This window comes from Protopterus annectens, chromosome 5.part0 (assembly GCF_019279795.1).
Source record: "Protopterus annectens isolate FY-2018-M chromosome 5.part0, PAN1.0, whole genome shotgun sequence".
NCBI classification, from domain to species: Eukaryota; Metazoa; Chordata; order Ceratodontiformes; family Protopteridae; genus Protopterus; species Protopterus annectens.
In genome coordinates this window covers 375009225-375033567 of record NC_056735.1, presented here as the reverse complement: position 1 = coordinate 375033567, position 24343 = coordinate 375009225, and the positions used below count along the sequence as shown (strand labels likewise).

The 24343-nt window shown below is 39.9% G+C and overlaps 1 protein-coding gene across 1 annotated transcript in view; it reads right to left on the bottom strand.

The window, feature by feature from the left end:
* The window catches only part of ARL6 (ADP ribosylation factor like GTPase 6), a gene marked incomplete in the record, with an annotated part of 560842 nt that overhangs the window by 470912 nt on the left and 65587 nt on the right, over window positions 1–24343 (bottom strand). Inside the window, 1 exon segment of the mRNA XM_044072341.1 lies at window positions 6874–6935. Coding sequence (XP_043928276.1) covers window positions 6874–6935 — 62 coding nt within the window.

Sequence of the window (24343 nt, the reverse complement as noted above, 5' to 3'; positions counted from 1 at the left end):
AATGAACTTGCTTTAGCCGAGTTGAAATGGATTCTAAAGCTTGGTTCACATTTATCTCCAAGGTTGAACAACTATGTGTCGATAAGACCAGTACTTGAACTAAACAATATTTAGAATTGAAGGTGATGTTTCTTTAATTTTAGTTTTAGCCCATTTTTATTGTTTTATTTATTTATAATGTTGGAGTTTTGTCCACATTTACATTTACATTGTGGACATGTGTATGTATTTTTATATTTTTACACATTTTCACATAGGTAGTTTTCACAGTATGATGACCAGATAGTCCATGAAATATTATTTGTATTTTATTTTACTTTGTGGGTGTATGCATCTTTATATAGGCAGTTTTTATGGAATGATGATTAGATAGTTTATGAAATGCATATTTATTATTTCTTTTTGATCAGGTCATTAGTGTTATTATTTTTGTTTTCATATATTATTTATTTATTTATTTATTTATTTATTTTTTTAATGGTTCAGCCTTATGTCTCAAGTGTATATATTTGTATACTTGTAATTTTGGGTTTATATGCAAATAGGGATGTATTTACATCTATGTTTGAATTTATATATATTTTCATTATTATCATTGTTACTATCACCATTATTGAATGATGAATTTACTTGTGTGTACGCTCTATATAAGAGAACAATAGAGATGAGGTAGATTGACTGTATATTTAATTACAAGCCTTTCGGTTTGTTAATTGATTAATTGATTAGCTAATTTTCCTGCCTTACTGTGTTTGGAGAGTACATAACAATGATGCTATTTTTAATGTTTAACTGTCTGAAGAAGCGTGGGATTTCCTACGCGAAAGCGCTTACCCTGTTGGATGGAATAAACTACGTGCTTTACCTTATTTTGCTGCCTGCAATTCTTCTGGTTCCGTTTGTGGTTTGGTACTCCTTTTTTCTGTTTGCATTTGGACTTTGGTTTTTGGAAGGAGTTCCATTCAGCAGTGAGGTTACTTCCTCTTGTTTTTTGTTTTTTGACCATCTAGAAAATCTTTTCCATTTACAAATATGATTTCCTAGCAGCAGTTTTTTAGCCTCCTTCAATACCTGCTGCATGTTCTCAGAAAAAAAATATGCCTAAAAGGTATCCTAATTCTATCATTGAAGCAGATAATCAAAAAGTTTTCAGATTGGGGTGTATGAAACAACTCCTGCCTTGTTTAAGTAAATTCTGTCCGGGGGGGAAACCTGTAGTAATTGTTGGCCAGAATGAAAAGAAGAGAGAACCAGTGTTGCCTGAGTCAACAGGGAGTTACACCACAATCTTTGGGGAGTCCTTTTGGATCTTTAGAAGAACAATGGATATGAATGGAAGGCATACAGGGATATTCTAGTCTATGGGAATGACAAGGCATCTGTCTTCTAGGCCTGTTTGCAAACAGTCCTGGAGTAGAATTTCTTTAGTTCTCTGTTCTGACAAGAGGCAAACGATCTATATGAGGTGTTCCTCACAGTTTGATCAGTTCCTAGAAGACCCCACAGCAGAGTTTCCATTCATGAGGGTTGGTCTTTAGGTTCATAGGTGTTTACTAGGCTAATGACTACAAGGGCCTTTTTAGGCCTAGCCATGCATCCCAAATTTCTGACAAGTTCTGATACCCTTCATAAGTGCAACCATGGGCCTAGGAGATTAACCATTTACAGGTTACCTGTGCCCATTAGAGACATAGGTGCCAAACCAGGGATGAAGTTCCAATTTTCAATTGTCCAGGGTGCACTTGAATTGGCTTTGGGAGGAACTCTGCTTCACACAGAGGGAGAGCCTGTTCCACAGACAGGGTAGTCTCTGGGATACATACCTATCTCTCCAGCAGGTCTTACTTATATTACAGGCAAGGTTTTAAGTCTTTAGAATGGATAATTCTGGTGCTGTCTGTTTTGTGGATATGCAGGAGGTCCTTTAGAGTGGGGTCTGACAACACCCTGTATGCCAGGCATAGATGTCCCCCTCAAAAGGCAGTAGGAGACAGAATACAGGGATAGGGCCTTGAACCGATCTGCATAGGACATTTTACTTGCACCCTGTATTCTTTTAGTGAGGAACCTCTGTGGACGTTGGTTCAGCTTAGCTTGTCTGGCTACAAAACTTTGCTCTGACAGGATGTATGAAGCCCAAGTTACTACCTCCCAGGGTATCACTGCAGGTTTGCAAAGTGGGCAAGATCTGGTAATCACTGTCTATGTACCACATCTTTGTGGTGTTGTCTGTGAAAATGTGTAATATTTCTGAGGACCAGAGATGATTTAGTGCTGTCAAAGTATTTATCCCTCCCATTATCTCACTGATATTTATGTGCTTTTGTCCATTGTATTTGTTCCACAGACCTTGCCCCATCACACCTTTGAAAACTACCACCCACGCTAGGTCTGATTAGCAAACTTGTTTTGTGTGGTCCCCAACCTTGCAATGACCATCACACCTTCTCCTCAGTCCCACTTTTAGCTCATTTGTTCCTTCCAAGGTAAAAAGTCCACAGGCTCATTTGTTCCCCTGAAAGGTGAAAAATCCAGTACAAGAGTGATGTAGTCATCTGCTATGATGGTGGGTCAAGAAGTCCCCCCCCCTGTCTTTGGTGCCTGCAGCTATTGCTTGCCATAAGCAGCTTCCACACATCCAAAGTTCCCTCAGTATTTAATGCATCATGTTATAAAAATGCAGTTGTCCAGGTCTTCGTCATCTAATCCATCCTTGAGATGGGCAAGACAGGTGTCAATCCAGTCCCTTCTCCTCCTCCTCATGCCATCTTCTACTTCCAGTGCACAGGCCATTAATCAAACAGACGTCACTGGTGCAAATGATAGGGCATCAACCCTCATTTCCAATGGAGCTCCATCTCAGGCAGTCAAACTTGTGGAAGGCCAGGGTAGCACAGAAGGTAAAGGAAGTTTTTTTTTTTTAGTATGAAAAATGTAACAGTTATATCTCATGACAAGTGCAATGCATCAGATAAGACAGTAAGAAAATGATAAAGCACTTGTATACCACAAACCTTTGGAAAGTGAAGTTAGACACATTAAAAAGAAAGAGGCAGGCTAGGGTCCACTTTTTTCTCATCTGCAAAAGCATACTGCATGATGGGAAAGGGCAGAGTTCCTGCCAGCCTAAGGAAATTGTATCTGACAAGCAGTTCTCATACCTGCAGCATCTGCCCTGCTTGACTGAAATAGCCTTGTTTTTTTAAGATACGGTCCTTCAATGCCAGGATGTTTACAGTATACAATACTTATAAGAAGCCTGCTGGCATCTTATTCAGTAAACTGGGAGAATGAGAACCTTGAGGGGTGCAAGATTTGCCCTGCTAGACTGAAAACTTGGGGTAGACCCAAGCAAGGAATTTTGCATAGCATGTATGATATGAATTGCATCCCAGACAAGTCCATTATCTTTAGGAAGAAGATAAGGGTAAGGGGAGAAGCTCCACTAGTAAGCAAATTAACTTTGTTCCAGAAGTTCTTTATTTATTTGACATTTGTTGACCGGGATGGTCCAGCTGGGACAGTGTCCTTTTTCAGTGGAGACCCGGGGAGAAAAGCTCCAGTTAATACAAACATACAAAAGATACACTGATACATGCAGTATATACAAAAGTAAGTAGATATATACAAAAGCAGGTTAACATGAATGGTAATTAGTTTGTACATATCAGCACTTATTAAGGTACAGTGCAGCAGTATAAGGAGTTCATACAGATACATTTTACAGGGCAAGGACTAGAGGTTATTGTGTAGTAAAAGGTGGGTGAGTATCGGTTGCTGCGCTTAGTCATTTTACTGTTAAAAGCTACACATCAATACAGGTGAATCTGGCTGAGAGTGGGAGAAGAGGTGGTGGTATGAAATTATTTTAAAGAGTGAGGTTAGGGGCAGAGAGTTAGGTAAAAAGGCTTCCAGAGCTGAAAAGGAGAGCGATAGGAGGAAGGTAGGGTTTTCACTGCAATAAGAGAAAGGTAAGAGATGGGTGGCCTAGAGAGTTGGGTCAGTCGGGGGGAGATAGCATTGACATAGTTTATTTTTGCTTAAGTGATTTTGTTTTACAAACTTTCTGAATTGAGGTTTGGATCTGATGTTTCGGATCTCAAGTGGTAGTTTGCTCCAGTTTTCAGCTGGGTAGCAGGTATAAAGGTTTTTCCCTATGTTGATCTTGGGTTTGTGAATGGATAAAAGATGTTGATTAGAGCTCCGGAGTGTTCTAGCTGGGGTGTAGGAAGAGATGATGGATGCAATACAGTGGTAGAAAGTTGGCTGGTATAGAATGGAATGAATTATGTGAAGCTGAGGGAGGAGTAGGTTATCAGGGAATTCTAACCATTTCAGTTTTTTGAGTGCTAAGCAGTAATGAGAGGAGTATGGTAGTTCGGCAGCAAATTTAGGTACTTTGTTATATGTGGACTCTCCAGCCTAAGGAAGGTTTATGAAAGAGTGGCTATGTTTTTGCATTAGCAAAGTGTCCCCAGCTACTTTACAGAGGAACAGCTTGCATTCACTACAAGGCTGTTCTGCCCTCCCAGCAATGACAATTGTCTGCTGTTTCAAATTTAGATAAGGTTTGTTGCTCTGCTTAACTAGGAGACAGAGTGTAGCTTGAGGCAAGAGGAGACCTGGTATTTGAAATGCCTATTTTTGGAAGAAAAAAAAAGTAAAAAAAAAACTAAAAAAAAAAAAAAATGTTTCCTGGAGGGATACGAGTAACTATGGTAATCTTACATTGGCAAAATTACATTTTTGATATGTCAATACCACACTAGTTCATGTAGGGTAGGTCAGATAGGAGGATATGTTCCAGAAGATTATGGAACCTTCTTATAATGATATACAAGGATTATTTGTCATTTTTGTGCAGAATACTGGACTTGAAAACTCAAAAGGGGGTAGTCATTTATTACAAACATGCAAGTCTGATGGAAACTTAGTGAGAACTCAGTCAAGAATTATATGATCACCTATCTTAGGGGTTGCACAGGAAGAAAAAGTGACTATCTACTGTAGACCATGTTTGAACAGGCATGCACACAGTGCAGAAACAGCTTTACTGGTCCATTGAATAATGATGCTGCCTAACATAATCATATTATGTTTATTGCTAGTGAAAAAGATTGAGTACACAGTGTCCTCTAAAGTGTCAGCAGAGGCACTGGATTGGAATGTAACATACACAGCAATACACATTTTCAGGTGTTTACTTATAATACACCTGCACAATATTCACATGGGTGCATGCTGTGCATTGCTAGAAGACAATTTTATGAGTCTGCTCTCCAAGCATCTTATGAACAGAAGCAGGGTACCACCCTCGATTTTCTTACTTGGTCTATGACTAACCAAACAGGAGGAAATTTTGCATTATGTATAAAATTTTGCATTATGTATGTTGACATGGGTGAGAAGTCCAATGCAATCACATCTGGTTTAACTACTAAAATGCCAGTTTTTTTTTTTTTAAAGTCCTACTCTTTATGAGACTACTCAAATTTATAGTGACTAACATTTCTTTCTTAGCCTCCCAGCACTGCATACTTCTACCAGAGGTAAAGGCTGTGAATTAACTGAATCGGACTGAAATAGTAGAGGTAATGATTTTAAGATAATGGTGTTATTTTCATCATAACTAATACTTTGCAAAATGTTTCTTGTATCAGTCAAATCACCATCCTTCACCATTCATTACAGAATGTTCCTTTACTCATTTCAAGATCTAAAACCATTTTATGGTAGTAACTATTATTTTATGTTTTATTGTCTTTAACAGATATTTTTAAAGTGATCTATAGCCATCAATCATCAAATATGTTTAAATGTCTGGAATTTGTTTTTCTACTCTAAAATGAAAGGAAATTAAAAGTAATAATAAGGAAAAGAGGTACGTCAACACTGGACTTTGACCACAATTTCCAGTCTGCCAACTTAGACTTATTTAAGCAACCCAGATTACTCTGATAAAACAGACTAAGCTTGAGCTTGTTAGAAAAGAAATGCTCAGTGACTCTTGCTGTATTCCTGTACAAAAACATATTGGATATTACCATTGTACTGAATTTTCACTGTACCTCTTAACAGTCTTTATTTTTTAACTTAAAACATCTTTTGAAAACTGCTCTAAATGACAGTGTTTACAGCTGGTTTACTTGATTCCAAAATAGTGCTAATTTTCCTACCATTAATTTCACTTTCAAATATTTTTTGGGTTCCCTACTTCATCCTATGGCACTCCTACCTAGTGCCCTACATCCATGCTGGGTCAGCAACTTCCCCTGGAGTTCCTCATATAATAGCTGTTGCCAGTCATGGAACTTGAGGGCATCCTGGGGGTCTTGGGCATCACTACTTTTCTAGGGTGGTGGAGTCCAGTTATGCCCTACCCACCATTCCCCCCTCCCAGTGCAGCTACATGGTGATGCTTGAGGAGTGGGTATGCAATAAGAACATCATCTCACCTCTGCAGTGGATCAGCCATACATACCACCCTTTACTTGAATTTGAGCCAGCTCCTTAATGTTGTATCCCCAGCTTCTACCAGGGACCCCGCAGAGAACACCCATGCAACTTCCCTCTCCTGTCAGTTCATCAATCGCCTGAGCTGCTAATTGAAGCTAGGTCTACTGAGATATAGTCAGGGCTTTATTCCTGTATACCACCAGAGTTGTGCACTTTCAAATGTTTAATTATTTTTCTAAAAGGACAAGGTAAGAAATCAATGTTCAGTACAATTTATCCAGTAAGACATGATGTCATGATTTTAAAAGTACTTATACTTTAGCAAAAACATAAATATTCAGAGATATTTGCCAACTTCTTATTAGGGTTTCTGACCCCCCACACACACACAAAAAAAAAATAGTTATACACATCTACCTGGAGGTCTTGAATTTCTCTATGCTGAACCCAATTGTTGGAACAATATCTTGTGCCTGTGCCTGCAAGGAAAACAAAGTTTTGTAAATACTAATGTAGAATAACATTAAAATAACAAAGGTAACAGCCTGCTAGCATTAAAATTAATGTCTCCTCCATGTGTATTTTACAACTGAATAGTAGACATCACTAAACATATCACAGCTCTGGAAGAATTTGCATTCATAAATAATGTTGCAAGTAACTATTAATCTTATCTACAGCAACTCAATCGTTGCATCCTCATAACAAAAACATCAAAAGCAACAACAAAAAAGTTCCTCTTTTGACACAAATTAACAGTGCTAAATAGAAACCTATGCTCTGTAAAAGGCATTTTTAAATAAAATAACACTACTTTCATCTTTAAATGTCACTGAGTAAAAATGTAACTGTTGTGGGCATCCATAATGCTAAGAACGAGCCAGTAATAGGGCTCTCTACATTATGATTGAGGCCTGCATTATCATCTTAGACTGCAGCGAGCAGAAGTGGTGGATGATGAATGCTAGTAACAGTATAATTCATTGACAGAATCCAACATCAGCTACACATCATTTGGGTTTAAGGGCCAAAACTTGCTGTCCTGTTCGTTGTCTATTCAGTAAAATGACTGTCACTCCCTGCTATATTTTTTGCCTAAATCAAATATCCAATATCCAGTGTCAGCAAACAGAAGGACTTGGATTCTGCAAATCACTTCTTTTACAAAAATGACTACAATTAGAAGTGGCCTTATGCTTACAAGTATTATGAGTCTTGCCATTTAAGTTCTGTGCACCAAATGCAAGCCTTTTTTTTTTTTAAATACTCCTTATCTTTTGTTGTTAGAATGCACAATGCTGACCAGGCTTGTTTTCTTTTGTTGTTTCATGCCTTGATGTTGCATTCTGCTGACTGCTTCTGCTCACTGTTGTGTGAGTCGACAATGAGTACCTCAATTATAAATCAGTGATCCTAGTAACAGGAGAAAGCTTTGATGAAATGTTACTTTCTGTTTCAGCACAACAATGCTGTCAGAAAAACGACCCCTTTTTTTTAGTGTACCAGCAATATGGTATTTAGTGGATATAAAACTGTGGCTGCACTGACAGAGGTGTCCGGCTGATCAGATGCAAGTTCTTTTGTTTGATATAATTTTCTGAGAGGAAAAATACTTACCCACCTTTGCTCTTTGCTACAGCAGCTCATCACATTGCTTAGAAATGTACTACACAACTGTGCTTTGGTAGGACAAATATTTGGCTTACAAGGCTAAGTTGCAGGGCTACCTTTCCTGCAGCTCATTATTGCCGAGGTAGGTAAATATATGGACAAAATGAGGGACTGCATAGAGCATAAACAAACAGTCAGAAGTGAGCACAACCTGTTTACACACGTGAGCAAAGTAATGTTACACAATGCAAATGGTCTCTGCACTTTACTCCTAACTACAACTACCTCTTGCAGCCAAGTACAGAGATTTCTCAGTCAAGTCCCTGGTTTATACTCCTAAACTTTTTAGCATAGTACAAACTTATCATAAGCAGGCACAAATCAACCCACTCTCTAATAATTTCTACCTGCAACAAGCTTGCAATCTGGGTAAGCTCTCATCCTGAGACATGATGATGTGCTTTCAGTGACTACAACCAAATGTATTTCTTTTTGTATGTTGGAAATTTATAGATATAAATGTTTAGCTATTGCCCACTGCTAGGCTTTTGGATAACTCTTTCAGCTGTCTTGTTTAAGAAACACTAGAACAGGCTCAACATATAGTAGCACTCATGTTATCAAATCAAAAACATAGGATATAAACTTTAAAGCAGTAACAGCTACTAAGTTGAAAAGGTGTAAAGAGAAGCCAAGTCAGTCTCCTGTTTCTATGAACAGAGCCACATGATAAAGATTTTTCTGCTTTCAGGTCCATTATATAAAGTCTAAAGTCTGCCATACACAGCTAATAATTTACATGAATGGATATGCCTCAGTGGTTAACTTTAAACTCTCATAGGCGGCCAAGGATGAAGGAGTCCATAAGAAGTTAATTTTAAATATCACTGAATGGACATGCACCTGGAACTTTATTAATCCACATTATAATGATATGTGAAACTACTTACTTCTGCTAGAAAAAAATATGGGCTTTTATGCAAAGGGGCATCAGAGTGGTGTGGCAGTTAGGGTTGCTCCTTCACAGTGCTTGGTTCCTCCAGTTCTAAGGTAAGGTGCCTTTTGTGCGGTCTATTTGTCCTCTCTGTGTCTGCATGGGCTTTCCCTGGATGATCCAATGTCCTCCTATATCTTAAAGGTGCATTAAAGGTCAAAATGCCTCTCCTCTGAACTTCTTGCAGGTATGTGTCTGTGATGTGTGAGTGAATCAGTATGCATCCTGTGATAGACTGGGCCCCTCATCCAAAGAAACTTTCAACACATATTACACCGAGTACTGGAATAGGATCTGGTTTCCCTGTGACCTTAAAGTGGATTTAGTGGATAATCAGAGAATGAATGACTGAACAAATGAGTGCCCTGTAGAAGTATTTTCCTACCTCTCTTGCAAAAAAGCAACTTCATATCTTGCTGCTGATTCTTAAGTCAAAAATATTGGAATATCTACGCAAGAACCAAGGAAGTCTTTTTCTCAGTCAAGTCACTACACTCAGCACAACTAAGGAATTATACTTAAATGGAAGCCTCTGAAAGGACCACAGTCATTTCAATAACTCATATTCCAACAAGAAACTTGGCTAGCCTTTACACAAGTTCATAAATTAGTTTTAAGATTGCTTTGTTTGTTAAAGTGGAACTTCTGACAAATAAGAGTAAGAATTAAATCTCCTAATTTACACATACATTTTCATTCGCAGACACACATACAAATAAATGTAAAGACATATGCATGCACACAGACACACCAAAACAGAAAATATTTCCTGCTACATCTCCAACACACACACACACACACACACACACACACACACACACACACACACACACACACACACACACACACTAACACAAAATAATAAACATCATTGCTTACTGTAGTTGAAACATCTCCTCTAGTTGGCTTCATTGGTACATGCAAAGCAGGAAGTTTCTCTTACTGAAGAAATAAACATCACACATCTCCCGGCAAGAATAGACATTAGTGCTTGCTAATGCAGTACTTGAATTTCTTCTTGCTGCAGGTGAAACATCTCCAGTACCTGGCTTCACTGGTGCACAGAAAGTATGAAATTTCTCCCATTGAAGAAATAAGCATCACGCACATCTTCCAGCAAAAATAAGCACTAGTGCTTACTAATGCAGTAACTGAATGTCCCATACCTGGCCACACATGCTAGAACAATATTTCAGGTCTGAAGAAAAATAAACATCAGTGCTCGCTTTTGCTACCCCACTTTCAATACTGTGACAGCTTTTCAAAAGCTCACACCAATTCCCAACTTTTCTCATTTGCTCTGCATGCATCCAAGAAATAGTTTATTTGGTAACTATGTATTATCGCAACCAGATTTTCGCGGTTGCGAATTTAGTCCCATGTCTGAGACAGCAGGTCTATTAAGCTGAAAAAGGGAGTGTAAGTAAGTAAGTTAAATTGTGGCACACATGGTTTTGAGGCAGGGAGAGGACTAACTGCCAAATTTTGGAGTCCTGACTGGCGTGTCTCACTTTGCCAGTGAACTACATACTGCTGCATGCAGTGCAAGGCAGATCCTGCCTTCCTGATTACAAGCGCGACATACGCTAAGTTAATCGGGAATATAGCATCCTTATGTTCATGGCCAGTGGTGCAGCGATTAGCGTTGCCACCTCACAGCAAGAGGCTCTCTGGTTCAATTCTCGGCTGGGGTGCCTTCTGTGTGGAGTCTGCATGTCCTCCCTGTGATCATGTGGGTTTCCTCCAGGTGCTCTGGTTTCCTCCCACATCCCAAAGACATGCAGTAGGTGGATTGGACACTCTAAATTGGCCCTAGGTGTCAGTGTGTGCATGTGTGTGCCTTCTGTGGAAGGTTGGGCGCCGGGCTGGCAACTTGACACCGTAAAACTCCATTGCCAATCATGAGTGGACAGGTGATCTGCTGTGGCGACCCCTAACCGGGAAAAGCCGAAAGAAGAAGAAGAAGATGTTCATGGCCAGTACTCAGATTTTATTTTAGTCATGTGAAAGATTTTGACTGGCTATCTTGGTGTTTTTGTCCCCCGTAGCAAATGTGCAGGTTGTAAGGTTTTACTTTTTCTGAAACAGTCTTTCGAGCTTCTGCATTTTCACATGAAAATTTCACACCCCTGGAGTGTCATGCTTTCTGTGATGTGTGTGTTTAATAATAACTGAATCACGTCTGTAGGTTTTACCTTTCTCCCCGTTTTTGGATGGTGTGTGAACTATCAGTTGCTTTTTACCCCTTTTGGGCTGCTAGTTCTGGGGAATGGAATATATGCTGCAGATGCGGCTCTGCTGTGTTGCATGCACACATAACAGGACTTGGAAAAGCACTACGACTGACATGATGTCGGGAAACAGCATAGGTTCAAACAAGCAGTCATTTTTGAAGTACTACACTATTCCTACCTCAACAAAGTGTTTTTTTTTTTTTTTTTTTACAGATAACATTCCATGTGTGATTCTGCATACATTTCTGGTTACAGTCACACACTGGGAAGCAAGCCGTATTATCTCAAAAATCTGGTTGCAGCAATACGTAAGTACTGTTTATTTTTAAGGGCCCAGAAGGAGTTGTGCACTGCTTGCAGTCTAGGAAAACACAGATCAGGAAATAGTTTATTTTAAACAGCACAGGTTGTCCAGTGGGAGTTTTTATGGTTCAGACTTTTTTCAGTTAATGTTAGATGGCCAGGCCAGCCCCCCCATCCCAGCCATCTGCCTAGGTTACCTAGTGCTAGATACGGCCCTGTTTGGCCCTCAGTCTTCCCATTTCCCCACTGGCTTGATGAAATGAAGATCCACCTCTTTTTTTTTTCTGCTTAACCTAACAAGTAACTTATGCCCATCTGAAGCGGCTTGAATTCTAACACTTCTTCACATGGCTATTTGAAGCATTAGCACAATTTCCCTGTACTTCCCATGAACCTTCCATTCCAAATATTCAAATCTTGGACTTTTATTTTCATACATGATTTTTCTGAAATAGTGCAGTCATCTGGAATATGTGGATTCCATTGAGGTATTCAAATGTTAATACATCTTTCCCTGCCTCCTTTCTGGTGGACTCTATACAATAAGCTCTGGTAGCCTCTGTTTATACTGTGTCTGAATAAATGAGAATGAATCATTTTACTCGCCAGTGTACTGTCTCTATCATTATATGTCTTAATGGAAGTTGGGTTCTCCAAAACTGCAGCAAATATTCCAAATTGGGCCTTGTATCCTGTCTAATCAGAAGGATAATGCCTATTTTTTCTACTGGTGATGCTTCTTGTGCATGCCAGTATCTACCTACCTTCTTTGTTATTCTAACACACACAGTGTCTGCTTACATTTAGATAATCTGATATATCTACCCCAGGCCACTTTTTACTTTGGCTACCACATTTCCTCCAGATGTGAACTCATTTCACATTATGCTGCTTCTGGGTACATTTTATATTCTTTGCACTAACAATGTGTCATGTTCAGACCACTTCTCTAGTCTTGCCAAGATCCTATCACTTTAACACTTTCTTATGCATCAACCGTTTTGCATATCTTTTTATCTTCAGCAAAATACATACTTCTTCCAGTCTTCAAGATCACCAATGAAAGAAACTGAAAAACAATGTTTCAGTACAATGACCTCTTTGATGCTCCATCAGTAATCATCCCTTTACCTGAGTCAGTCTATTTACTGTGGTCTGGTTTGTATTTTTGTATAGCCAGTTTATGATCTAGTTTATTATCCAGTGAACAGCTTCAAGGCTGCCTTGCTAAAATCTAAGTACAGCATACTTACAGCCTCTTTTTCCTATCTATGTTACCCAAAACTCAAAGAACTCCATCAGATATCTCTATCATGGCCTTCCCGAGATGAAGTCGTACTCCCTTGGGTCAAGTACCCTGATGGATTACAGACAGGAACTCTCCTGCAGCAGTGATTTCACTCAAATGCTGCTATTCTTTCATTAATGTGAACAGGAATCCTATGATTTATTGAAACAATTAGACAGAAATATGACCTGTTTCTCCCATCAATAAGATGCCAGTACAAAGGTGAAGCAGTCTTTACAATCTCAACCTACACTCCACAGCAGGACCATGATGGCAAGGAAAAGAAAGCACCCAGGCAGCAGCTGTCAGACCATCTTGATAAAGCATGACCAACTGAGTTGAATTTGATAATGGGTAATCTGAATGATCATATCTGGACAGACAGACATAATAAGATATAAGGACTGCCCAAGTCTTGGGGCAACAGGAATAATGAAAGAGAGGCCACTGCTGACATTTTAATGTGTGCCTGTCTGTCAAACAGCTTAAAGGTAGCCAACACCTGGTTCACCAAAACAGAAAGTCACAAGATCACATACAAGAGTGGTCAGCAAGCAACTCGGATCAACTTCTTCCTAAAGAAGGGCCATTGGGGTCAAATCAGAAATTGCAGCTATTTCAAGGGCAATATTTAGCTGTCAGCATAAACTAGTGGTCACAATCAGCTGCAAGCAGAGATGAAAGAAGGTTCCAAGGTCAACAGAGATAAGGAAGAATATCTGAAAGATGACTGGAGTAAAAGCACAGGAGTTCATGAAATACTTAGGACTTCAGTGCCAAATAATAGAGGAAAGAGGTAGCACTATATAAGAAAGACAGGATCTAAAAACAGCATGCAAAAGCGTGATAGACCAATATGCGGCCAACCAAGGTATGGAAATAAGAGTTATAAGGAAAGCTGGTGCTGAAAGGTAGAAGTCTAGAACAATATCAATAGAAAAAAAATACTTCAGGAAGAGGAGGGAGACAGAAAAGATGGGAAAGGCTAAGAAGGAATACTGTTTGGCTAACAAGAGTCTAAGAGAGCAGTAACAATGGTAAAAAATAAGGTGTCAAAGAAACTCTACCAGCTTCTCAAAAGTGACTCAGCACTTAACTTAAAAAAACAGAATTTTTAGAAAACAAAAGAAGAGAAAATATATAGAATACGTACATGAGGGCCAGAGAAATTACAAAGTGAAAACAAAGCAAAATTTTAATTACTTGGGTGACTGAAGCGTTGTAACTAAAAGAGGGTCTTACTTTAGAAGTGAACTATCCCACAAAACTCTTCTTAAAAAGCCAGTCAACTCCCACATAAATTTTATGATTATTATAATTAAATTTACTTAATTTTGAAAAGGAATTGCTTTTAAAATGCCTAGTTTAAGACTGGCAATAACTTTATTAGATGGCTTGATTATGAAGCTAATCTAAGATGAAAAGGAAAGCTTGATAGCCTTTAAGGACCTGAAACAGAAAAATGATAAGGTTAATTTATTATACCCAGACAGACATAAGGTCTTAATTTCTAATGGAGAAAGGATCTTCAACACTCTTGATGACTGAAATTTATTCAGTATTACTTAAATTTCCTATTATTAAAGTATAAAAAATACTTTCTGATGTGGAGTGCATGGACTGGTCTTAGTCCTCTTTTAAGACAACTACTAGAAACATGGTCGGAAATGCAATGCAGTCCAATCTTGGACAATTGTAATACTTCTTATAGGTTGATTATTTCTGCTCATGATTTTCTTTTCAATGTAATATTTAATTAATATTAAGTATATTTGATTTGGTCTGTTCTTTTCTAAACAGGAGATGTGTTGTGTTTTGTTTTTGAAACAAGACAAGAAACATATTTGGGTCTATATTATATACTCAAACTTTCTAAACTTCGAATCCCATATGTTCAACAACATATGATCAAAGTTTAAAAGTTCGAATATAGCAAGCCCCCTGCACCCCGCACACTCCCTCTACTTAAATATACCAACTCCGAGATCGCACTTCAGTGCAGAAAAAGGGAAATTCTCCCATTCTGCACCAAACGGCGCCGTTACTTTTAACCTTCAAATGCTTGAAATTTCGATCATATGGTGTCGACCACGTGCCATTCGAAATTTCAAGTGTTCGTGGTTCTAACAGGAACCCCATATTCACTTTAGTGCTAACTTAAGATAATCTATAAGTTCAAATCAGAAAAAAACAACAAAAATGGGCCGCCAGGAGCACACAAACCACCAAAATGTATTTAAATACACATAATTCACCCGTGAATAGTCACAGACATGGAAAAGTGCTTTTATCCTGTTACTATGGAACTTCATCAGAATAAAACACTAGCACTCGACTGACCTCCTTATATAACAAAGACCCCTCCCCCCAATTAAAATTAAGTACACATTACTTTAATAAATTTATACTAAAAGCTGTGTTACCAGTCTATTGTACTAATTAATGAAACATATCTGTTAACATAATTAACCACCTTACAAGTATGAATAACACAAAAAGTTTTTTTTTCTATAAAAATATTGTGAATAGTATAAAAAAGCTAGTAATACACAGTTTACATTTTTTTTTAACAGTGCTGTTGCACACCTTTTTAAAAAGACAGTACCTAGAACAATGACTAATATATATAAAAAACACATTATGGCCAATTCCTTATATATAAAAATTATTATGCAATTATATAATTAGTTATACATCTTCACATAACGGGCTGCCCTCACCCTCAAAATAATACCAATAATTTATAAAATTCCTGCGTTTCTTTTGTCCCTGGATTTCAGAAAAAGCTTCACCAACCACATGTAACTCAATTACCACGCCAGTAAGAAAATGCAGTCCAGAGACAGCTATGAGTGGCATGAGAAAGGTATTATTATGGGTCTACGTCTAAATACCGATCACTCAAATTCCCATAGACCACAAAATATCTTAAATAAACAATACTGAAACCCCACAAGGCTGACAATCATAATACCGATAGTCATCTCGAAAAAGCCTATGCTGATGTGTCCTCCCGTGAGATTAGGTCCATCTGTGTATGAAAACGTGCTCTAATCCTGTACAAACACACTTCTGCAAACCGAACGAACAACCCACAAAATAATTACTTGCACAACAACAAAAAGTCCAAAAGTGTAGTCATGTCCTATAATTCACTGTGCTCCAATGTACATATAACAGAAGCTAAAGTTCGCCAACTGCAGCATCTACATAACTGCAACACACAGTGACACCTTGCCCTTTTCAGATTGCCATGACCTGTAGAATGATAGAACACCAACATCACATTTTTAATAGCTGAGCAATAGCCTGCACAAATTCAACAGGTGAATAATTGTCTTTGTTACCTAGGACCTGCTGGAACTTTGCGTGCCTCAGTATTAGTTTCTCCTTGTTAGATGGGGGGGGGGGCAACCTGCAGCAAGCCGTGCCAACAATTCTTCCACACGATTCTGCTCTCTAGCTAGAGCTGTCATAAGCACAAAGAGGTCAGTTGCTCATACACCAAGAACACACTTAAGACGGTGATGCCACGCTTCAACTGAGTTCTGGGTGCATGGTAGAAAAAGAGCATTTAAATCCGATATGCTCCAAAAAGATATGGGGAACAGTGGAGGAAATCTGGTAAATGCAGTTGTACATGTTGCAAAATATAATGTAGAGTTGACAGAATAGTACACCCTTGCAAAAGTATGTACCATTCATTATCCAGATGGTAGCGCAACTTAAAATTGTGTAGATTGTTCAAAGTACTAAACACAATCACAATATTACCACTACTGTCATCTACCATTCGCTTCTCTACAAATACACCCATCTGAAATGGGAACAGGCTCATATCTAATGTTTCCAATGTTAAATCAGGTATATGTATCTCTTCAAAATGTTTGCAGCGTACTCTATTTGCTGCAACAATGCCTTTCCTGTTAGGAGACTAGGAACACATTCTAAAGATGTGGAAGTGATGGCATCATCAACTCGGGTACAAGGTGTATCCCTGGAGTTAGCTACTTTGTGTTTCAAACTGCCACATATAGTGTATTTCTGCACCTCAATAGGGTCCCCTGTATGGTTATGGGCAACAGATTTTAAAAGTTGCTCACCTTCAGATAATGACAACGTGACAGTCCTGCCTCTACATCTGGCTGCACGCTTTAGTTTAGAGCACCAGTATCTTTTACATTCTGTTTTCCTTTCCAGAACTTCTTTTTATTTTTGTGACTGGACTCTACCATACAACTATCCAACAGTTCCAGGAACTTTGTAGCATTCATTACCCATTGTGATAATGAGGTACGTTGTACGGCATATTAAAGGGGTAGACATGCTTTTATACGCGTTTGTGTTTTCAGCGGTTAACTGTTACACTTTCTATACCCAGCAACTATAATTTGAGCTTCTCAGACTAGAGATTTTGGATTTACAGTATTGTGGGAGATTGGTCTTTTAGTCTCGAACTTGCGGTCTACGGGATTTTGAGTGATCGTTATTTAGAAGTAGACCCATTACTATTGGCTCGTTAGCATGTCTCAGGCTTGCACTCTCACTATTGCATTGTCCAGCCTAATGAAAGTAATGTTTTTCCTAGCTGCCCATTCATCATACTGGCAAAGGCACCCCCTATACACACACACACACACACACACACACACACACACACACACACACACACACACACACACACACGTCCACCCATCAACAAACATGCTCAGCAATTAATCACAGTCATCAAAATTAAAAGTTATGTACTCACCATAACTAGGCATCTGTGTTGTCCATTTTCATTCTTCCTCAAAAGTATGGATTCAGATCCAATCCTCAGATCCGATTCAACTGAATATTCCAGTCTTTGGATCCAGCTCTCAAACTCCTCCCTCCACCCACAATTCCCTATTCCAGCCCCATTATCTCAGATCAAGTTTTTTGCCATATATCCCTATTGTTAAACAAAGACAGGTATAGCTGATAGAGAAAGGAAGGGTTCAAACCAGGAACTGTAGGTTCCAAATACAGTCCAATAGGTCTCTCCAGAAAAATGGATGGGGATGGATGGGAGGGATGTTGAGGAAGAATGAAAATGGATAACACAGATGCCTACTTATGGCAAGAACATAATCTGAAGTTGTCTTTTTCATTCTTCCTCAATGTATGGGGCAGAGTTCCCCAGCTATACTGATCTTTGGTGGCCCTCATTGAAGGATATTCCAGAGTACCACTGAACCAAAGGAGGCTCTGTTTCTAGAAATAATATCCAATTTGTAATGAGCAACAAAAGTATGAGCACTGGACAATGTATCTGCAGCTCAAATATCATCAATAGATGTTCTTGACCAAAACACAGATGATGCAACCATGGATTTGGTTGAATGAGCCTTGGGAGATTTAGGTAATGTCTTGCCTTGTTGAGAATAAATGCAAGAAATACAATCTGTAATCCATTTAGCTATAGTGGCTTTAGAGACTGGACAACATGGCCTTTTTGGTAAAAAAAGGAGCTGATTTTCCATTTTGTTTTGTTCTGGGAAGATAAAAATTTAATTGTCTGTGTACATCAAGGAGCTGCAGCATGTACTCTCCTTTATTAGAAAATTTTGGAAAACAAACTGATAAGTGAATAGATTAGTTAATGTTATTCTCAGAAGCCACAGTAGATAAAAAGGAAGGGTAAGTCCGTAAAGAAACCTTATCCTTATGAAAAATTCTGCAAGGTGTTTTTGAAGAAACAGCCTGGAGTTCAGATATTCTCTTTTCAGAAGTAACTGCTACCAATAAGACTATTTTCCATGAAAGGAATTTTAAGTCAGTTTTAGCTGAAGGTTCAAAAGTTTTCTGAATTAGACCTTGTAGCACAACTGTCAGATTCCAAGGTGGTGAGGGACCCTTTATCAAAGGTCTTAGAAGAAAAATATCTTTCAGGAAAGCTTTGCATTAGACAAAGCCAGGGAAAAATGTATGTTCCCTCTGTGAAAATTAGAACTGCTGTCAGGTGAAGTTTAATTGTAGAGAAACTTGCTCTTTCTTTAAAAGGAGTTGTCAAAAATTGAAGAATCACAGAAACTGGGGCAGGGAAAGGTCAAGCTCATTATTCAAAGCCCAAAGAGAGAGAATCTTTTCCATTTGCTCTTGTATACTTTTTGGTAGATTCTTTTTGAGAAACCAAAATAATGTCACATACAAGGGAAGAGAACTTGGTCTGTCTAACCATTACTGGAAGTGGAGGAAACCATGCAATTAGTATGAGGGCCTGTATGCTGGGATGTTTGATCCCTGATGAATGAGAGAGGAGATCTGGAGATGGCTCCTGTACCCATGGAGGATAACGAAGATAAGACCATAGGAAGGGGAACCATACTTGCTAAGGCCCGAATGGGGCAATGAGAATTACTGTGCTCTTCAGCTGACTTGCGTTCTGTAGAAATTTGGGAATCAAGGGGAGAGGGGGATAAGAATAAAGGAGACCCAAGGGCCAAGCGTGGACTAGAACATCTCTTGATGACTCCCCCTGGGGGGGATAAGCGTAAAGTACCTGCTGCACTTGTTGTAGGGAGTGACAAAGAGGTCACAGCAAGGTTAGCCCCAACAACAGAAGATAATTTCCACCACAGATTGATTGAGAGACCACTCGTGAGGTATCAAAATGGACCTGCTTAGTTTGTCGCCAGTATGCTGGTTTTCCCTGGAATGTGTGTAGCAATTAGAAAGAGGTCTGGTGAGATTGCCCAATCTCACACTCTCACGGCCTCTCTGCAGAAGGGATACGAACAAGTTCCTCCTTGTTTGATGTACCAGACTACAGACATACTGTCAGCCTGAACTGCAACAGGCCCTAGGGGAAGAGCAACTTGAAAAGTTTGCAATGCTAGTAGGACTGCTCTCATCGCTACAGTATTGATATGCAAATTGGTCTATTGGTGGGACCACATGCCTTAGACCGTTCTTCCCAAGAAATGCCCCCCATCCCAGTTGAGAAGCGTCCATTGTCACTGTGACCATTGGGATTGGTAGAACAAAAGGTTGGCCTAGATGAATATCATCTGAATGGATCCACCAGCGGATGTGTTGTTTGCAAACTGTAGGTTCATAGGTGAGTACTAGGCTAATGGCCCTGGAGCCTTTACAAGCCTAGTCCATAGGATTACCCTGGCAGCATGCCACCCAACCAGAAAAGATGGGGGTGATGCAGAATGGACCACTGCACAGTCAGACTCCAGTGAAGAACACACAAAGAAACATGCCAAAGGAAGTAGTACACTGGCTGCTGCTGTGGGACTTAGTGCTTGAAGTAGTGATCTTGTTGAAGGAGATGAATGTGAAAGAAAAAGATGAATAGTACAGTTTTGTACCTACCATAAATGTAGATGTTCGAGGATCTCCATTGCTGCAGTCCTTACATATGGGTATTCCGCTGTCCACAATCGGCCCGAATACCAAAGGGCTAGAACCGGCGTCGGTCATCGGCGCCCGAGACTGACGTCAGTACGTGTCAGTACAAATGCGCATGACCGACGCCATATACTCAGTCTTTCTTGCCTCAGACGCCAGAATGCAAAAAACACCACCCAAAACCCAACCTAAAAAGGGGGAAGGAGGGAGGGAAAATTGGACTGCAGCAATGGAGATCCTCGAACATCTACATTTATGGTAGGTACAAAACTGTACTATGTTCTTTGTCTCCCATTGCTGCAGTCCTTACATATGGGTAGAATCCCAGAGCAACGGAAAAAAGGGAGGCTGGCCAACTAAATAGCATTAGGAGCTGCTAACATGCCCTGTAAGATTGCAGTGGCAAACCCAGCCCTAGACCTAGAATAAAGAGGTAAATGATAATGCTTTGTAATATGTACAGAACTCCAAGTAGCTGCCTCTAGAATGTCTTTAGTAGCTACCCCTCTCAAAAAAGCAGTAGAGGTGGCTGTAGCCCTAGTAGAATGAGGCCTGATCCCAACTGGAACATCCTTTCCATGATGAGAGTAACAAAAAGCAATACAATGGCCAATCCACTTGGAAATAGTTTGTTTTGAGACAGCTTTCCCTTGTGAAGTCAAAGCAAAAGAAACAAATATTTGTTGAGATCTTCTGAACTCTTTGGTTCTGCTCAAATAATACCTTAACTGCCTATGTACATCCAAAGAATGCAAAACTTTTTCCCTTTATTTTGGGGGTTAGCATAAAAAGTAGGCAAATGTATAGATTGGTTCAATGCCACATTAGAAATCACTTTAGGCATAAAAGTAGGATTAGTACGTAAGGAAACTCTGTCATTGTGAAAAATCAGAAAAGGTTCCACTGCCATGAGGGCCTGTAATTCAGATACCCTTCTAGCAGAAGTAACAGCCAACAAAAAAGCAGTCTTCCAAGACAACAACTTCAATTCAGCTGTAGCTGCAGGTTCAAAAGGAGGCAGAGTCAGCTTTTCCAAAACAAAATTAAGATCCCAGGCAGGAGTAGGAGCTCTTCGTGGGGGTCTTATATTCTTTGCCCCTCTAAGAAACTGTTTAACCAATGGATGTGAAAACAAAGGAGGGTCACAATCATAGTGAGCAGAAATAGCTGCAGCATGCACTTTTACAGAAGAGAAGGACAAACCCTTGTCCAATAATACAGTCAAATATTGCAATGTACAACTCAAATTACGCAATTTGACATCAAAGCCTTTAGCTGAACTCCAAAGAAAAATTCTCTTCCATTTATCAGCATAAACCTTTCGAGTACTAGGTCGCCTGGCTTCCAAAATAACATCCAAAACTTGTTGAGGGAGCTGAAGGCCCTCCTTCTTTAAAACAGAATGCGCCAGGCTGTCAGGTATAGGGATTGCACCCTGACATTGAGAAAATGATTGTTTTCCTGAGACAATAAGTGAGGAATCTGTGGTAATGGCCAAGGTGTCCCATGAATTAAGCTCCTCAACAGAGGGTACCAATGCTGACGAGGCCAATCCGGTGCTATAAGGATCATGCAAGGTTTGTCCCTCCAGACTTTCAACAGTACCTTTGGAAGAAGAGGCAAGGGAGGAAAAGCATACAAGTGAAGGTTGCTCCAACTGAAGGATAGTGCATCTATTTTCCAGGCTGTTGGATGAAACAGCCTTGTGCAAAACAGTGGCAGTTGGAAATTCAGAGGAGAAGCGAACAGATCTATGTCTGGAGTTCCCCAAGCCATGGTCAACTGAAGAAATACCTGAGGGTCCAACTTCCATTCGTGAGGATCCACAATCTGTCTGCTCAGAACATCTGCTAAAGAATTTTGTGCTCCTGGCAGAAACTGTGCTCGAAGAGTGATGTGCAGATTTAAAGCAGTTTCCCATAACAGCATTGCTTGTCTGCAAAGAGGGTAAGAATGAGTTCCCCTGCTTGTTGATGTACCACATGACAGTTGTGTTGTCTGTTCGAATCAACACCAGTCCTGGTTGAAGTAGGCCCTTGAATGCTTCCAAAGCAAATTGAACTGCCAGCATCTCTTTCATGTTGATATGCAAGTGAAGTAGCTCTGGGGCCAAAGGTCTTGAATCCATTTTCCTGTGAAATGAGCTCCCCAGGCTGACTCCGAGGCGTCTGTCGTTAATATCTGACTTGCCTCTGGTTGGGTCACAGAGAGTCCCTTGTTTAGGTGACATTCCTGAGCCCACCACACAAATTCTTTCTGAATGCAAGGCAGAATCCGAATGACAGTGTCCAAATCGTGGCTGTGTTGAGTCCAAACGCTTTTGAGATACCATTGCAGCTTCCTCATATGCAGTTTGGCATTGGGAAGTACTAGAATGCAAGATGCCATGAACCCCAAGGCTTGAAGGACTGTCCTTGCAGTCAGCCTGGACATTACTGATAACTGTTGGAAGTATAGGTGAAGATTTCTTTGTTTGTCCGGGGTAAGAAATGCCATCTGAGCAGCTGTGTTCAGTCTTACACCCAGAAAACACATCTCTTGTGAGGGTACTAGACTGGACTTTATTTCGTTCACAGAATACCCTAGGCATCTTAAAACTGTCATTACATACTGCAGATGTTGAAGAAGTTCGTGCTTGCCTTGAGCCAGAATCGAACAGTCGTCCAGATAAGGATAAATTTGAATTCCTTTTAGTCTGAGAAAAGCTATTACAGGAGCCAGGACTTTTGTGAATACCCTGGGCGCAGTAGACAAGCCAAAGGGCAATGCAGAGAACTGATAATGCAAATTCCCATTCCGAAATCTCAGGAATTTCCTGCAACTGGGCCTGATAGGAATGTGAAGATAGGCTTCTTTGAGATCCAGAGTCACCATCCAGTGATCTTTGCCCAACATAGGTAACAGCTGTTGCAGTGTTAACATCTTGAATTTTGGAATTTCCAGAAAGGTGTTTAGAATGGACAAATCCAGAATTGGTCTCCAAGTATTTCCTTTCTTTGGCACTAAGAAAAGACTGGAATAAAACCCTGTGCCCCTTTCTGCAGAAGGTACTTCCTGTATTGCTCCCAACTGAAGCAGAGAAGAAATTTGTGCCTGTGCTTCCAGTCTTTGCTGATGAGGCACATCCGGCATACCTTTGAAAGGAGGGAATGTGTGAAAATAAAATTTGTAGCCTCGATTTATTATGTCCAATACCCATTTGTCTTGGGTAACCAAATGCCAATTCCTTTTGAAAAGTCCCAGTTTTCCTCCTAGAGGAGCTGCCAGCAAGGCAGAGTCCGGCAGCTGAAGACACAGGTCATTGGGTCTGTTTCCGAAAGGACTGACCCCTGCCCTCCCCAGCAGAAAGGGTAGAAGAACTCAAAGTCCTAGAAGTAACAGGGCCCTGAGAGGAAGCTCTACCTCTACCTCGCCTCGACCTGCCCCTAGATTGATAATCCGGAGAGGGGAAAGACCATCCCTTAGCAGGCCAATTTCTACTGAACTTAGGGGGCTGAACCTGTAAAAAGTCCTTAACCGTCTGCATAGACTTAGCTTTTTCCTCCATTTCTTTTAAAACTGACTCTACTGGAGGGCCAAAAAGAACATCAGATTGCAGAGGAGCATCCATAATTCGAGCCTTAACATGCTCTGACAAGGTCTGATCTTTAAGCCAGGCATGCCTGCGAACAACTGAACTAGTAGCAGCCACCCTGGAAGAAGCCTGTAAAGCATCAAAACCACACTGCAAAGAATGCTTACCAACTTGGTCTGAAGCATGCACTAAATCCTGAAGCTCCTTACATTCATACATCCTTACATACCTTCAGCTAAAGCATCTACTTTACATTTCAATTGGCCCAGCAAATAATTTTGATACCTGAGCATATGAAACTGACAATTTAAAGCTCTCATAGCCAAAGTAGAAGAGGTATACAGTTTTTTACCCCACCTATCCAGCGCCCTAGCATCCTTGTCCAGAGGAACTGGATTCTTAACCACAGAAGCCCTAACACCTTTGGGGCCCTGAGTAATAGTTTCTGGATCAGCCCTAGGACTCTTATATAAGTACTTGTGAGCTTCCGGGACCCTGTA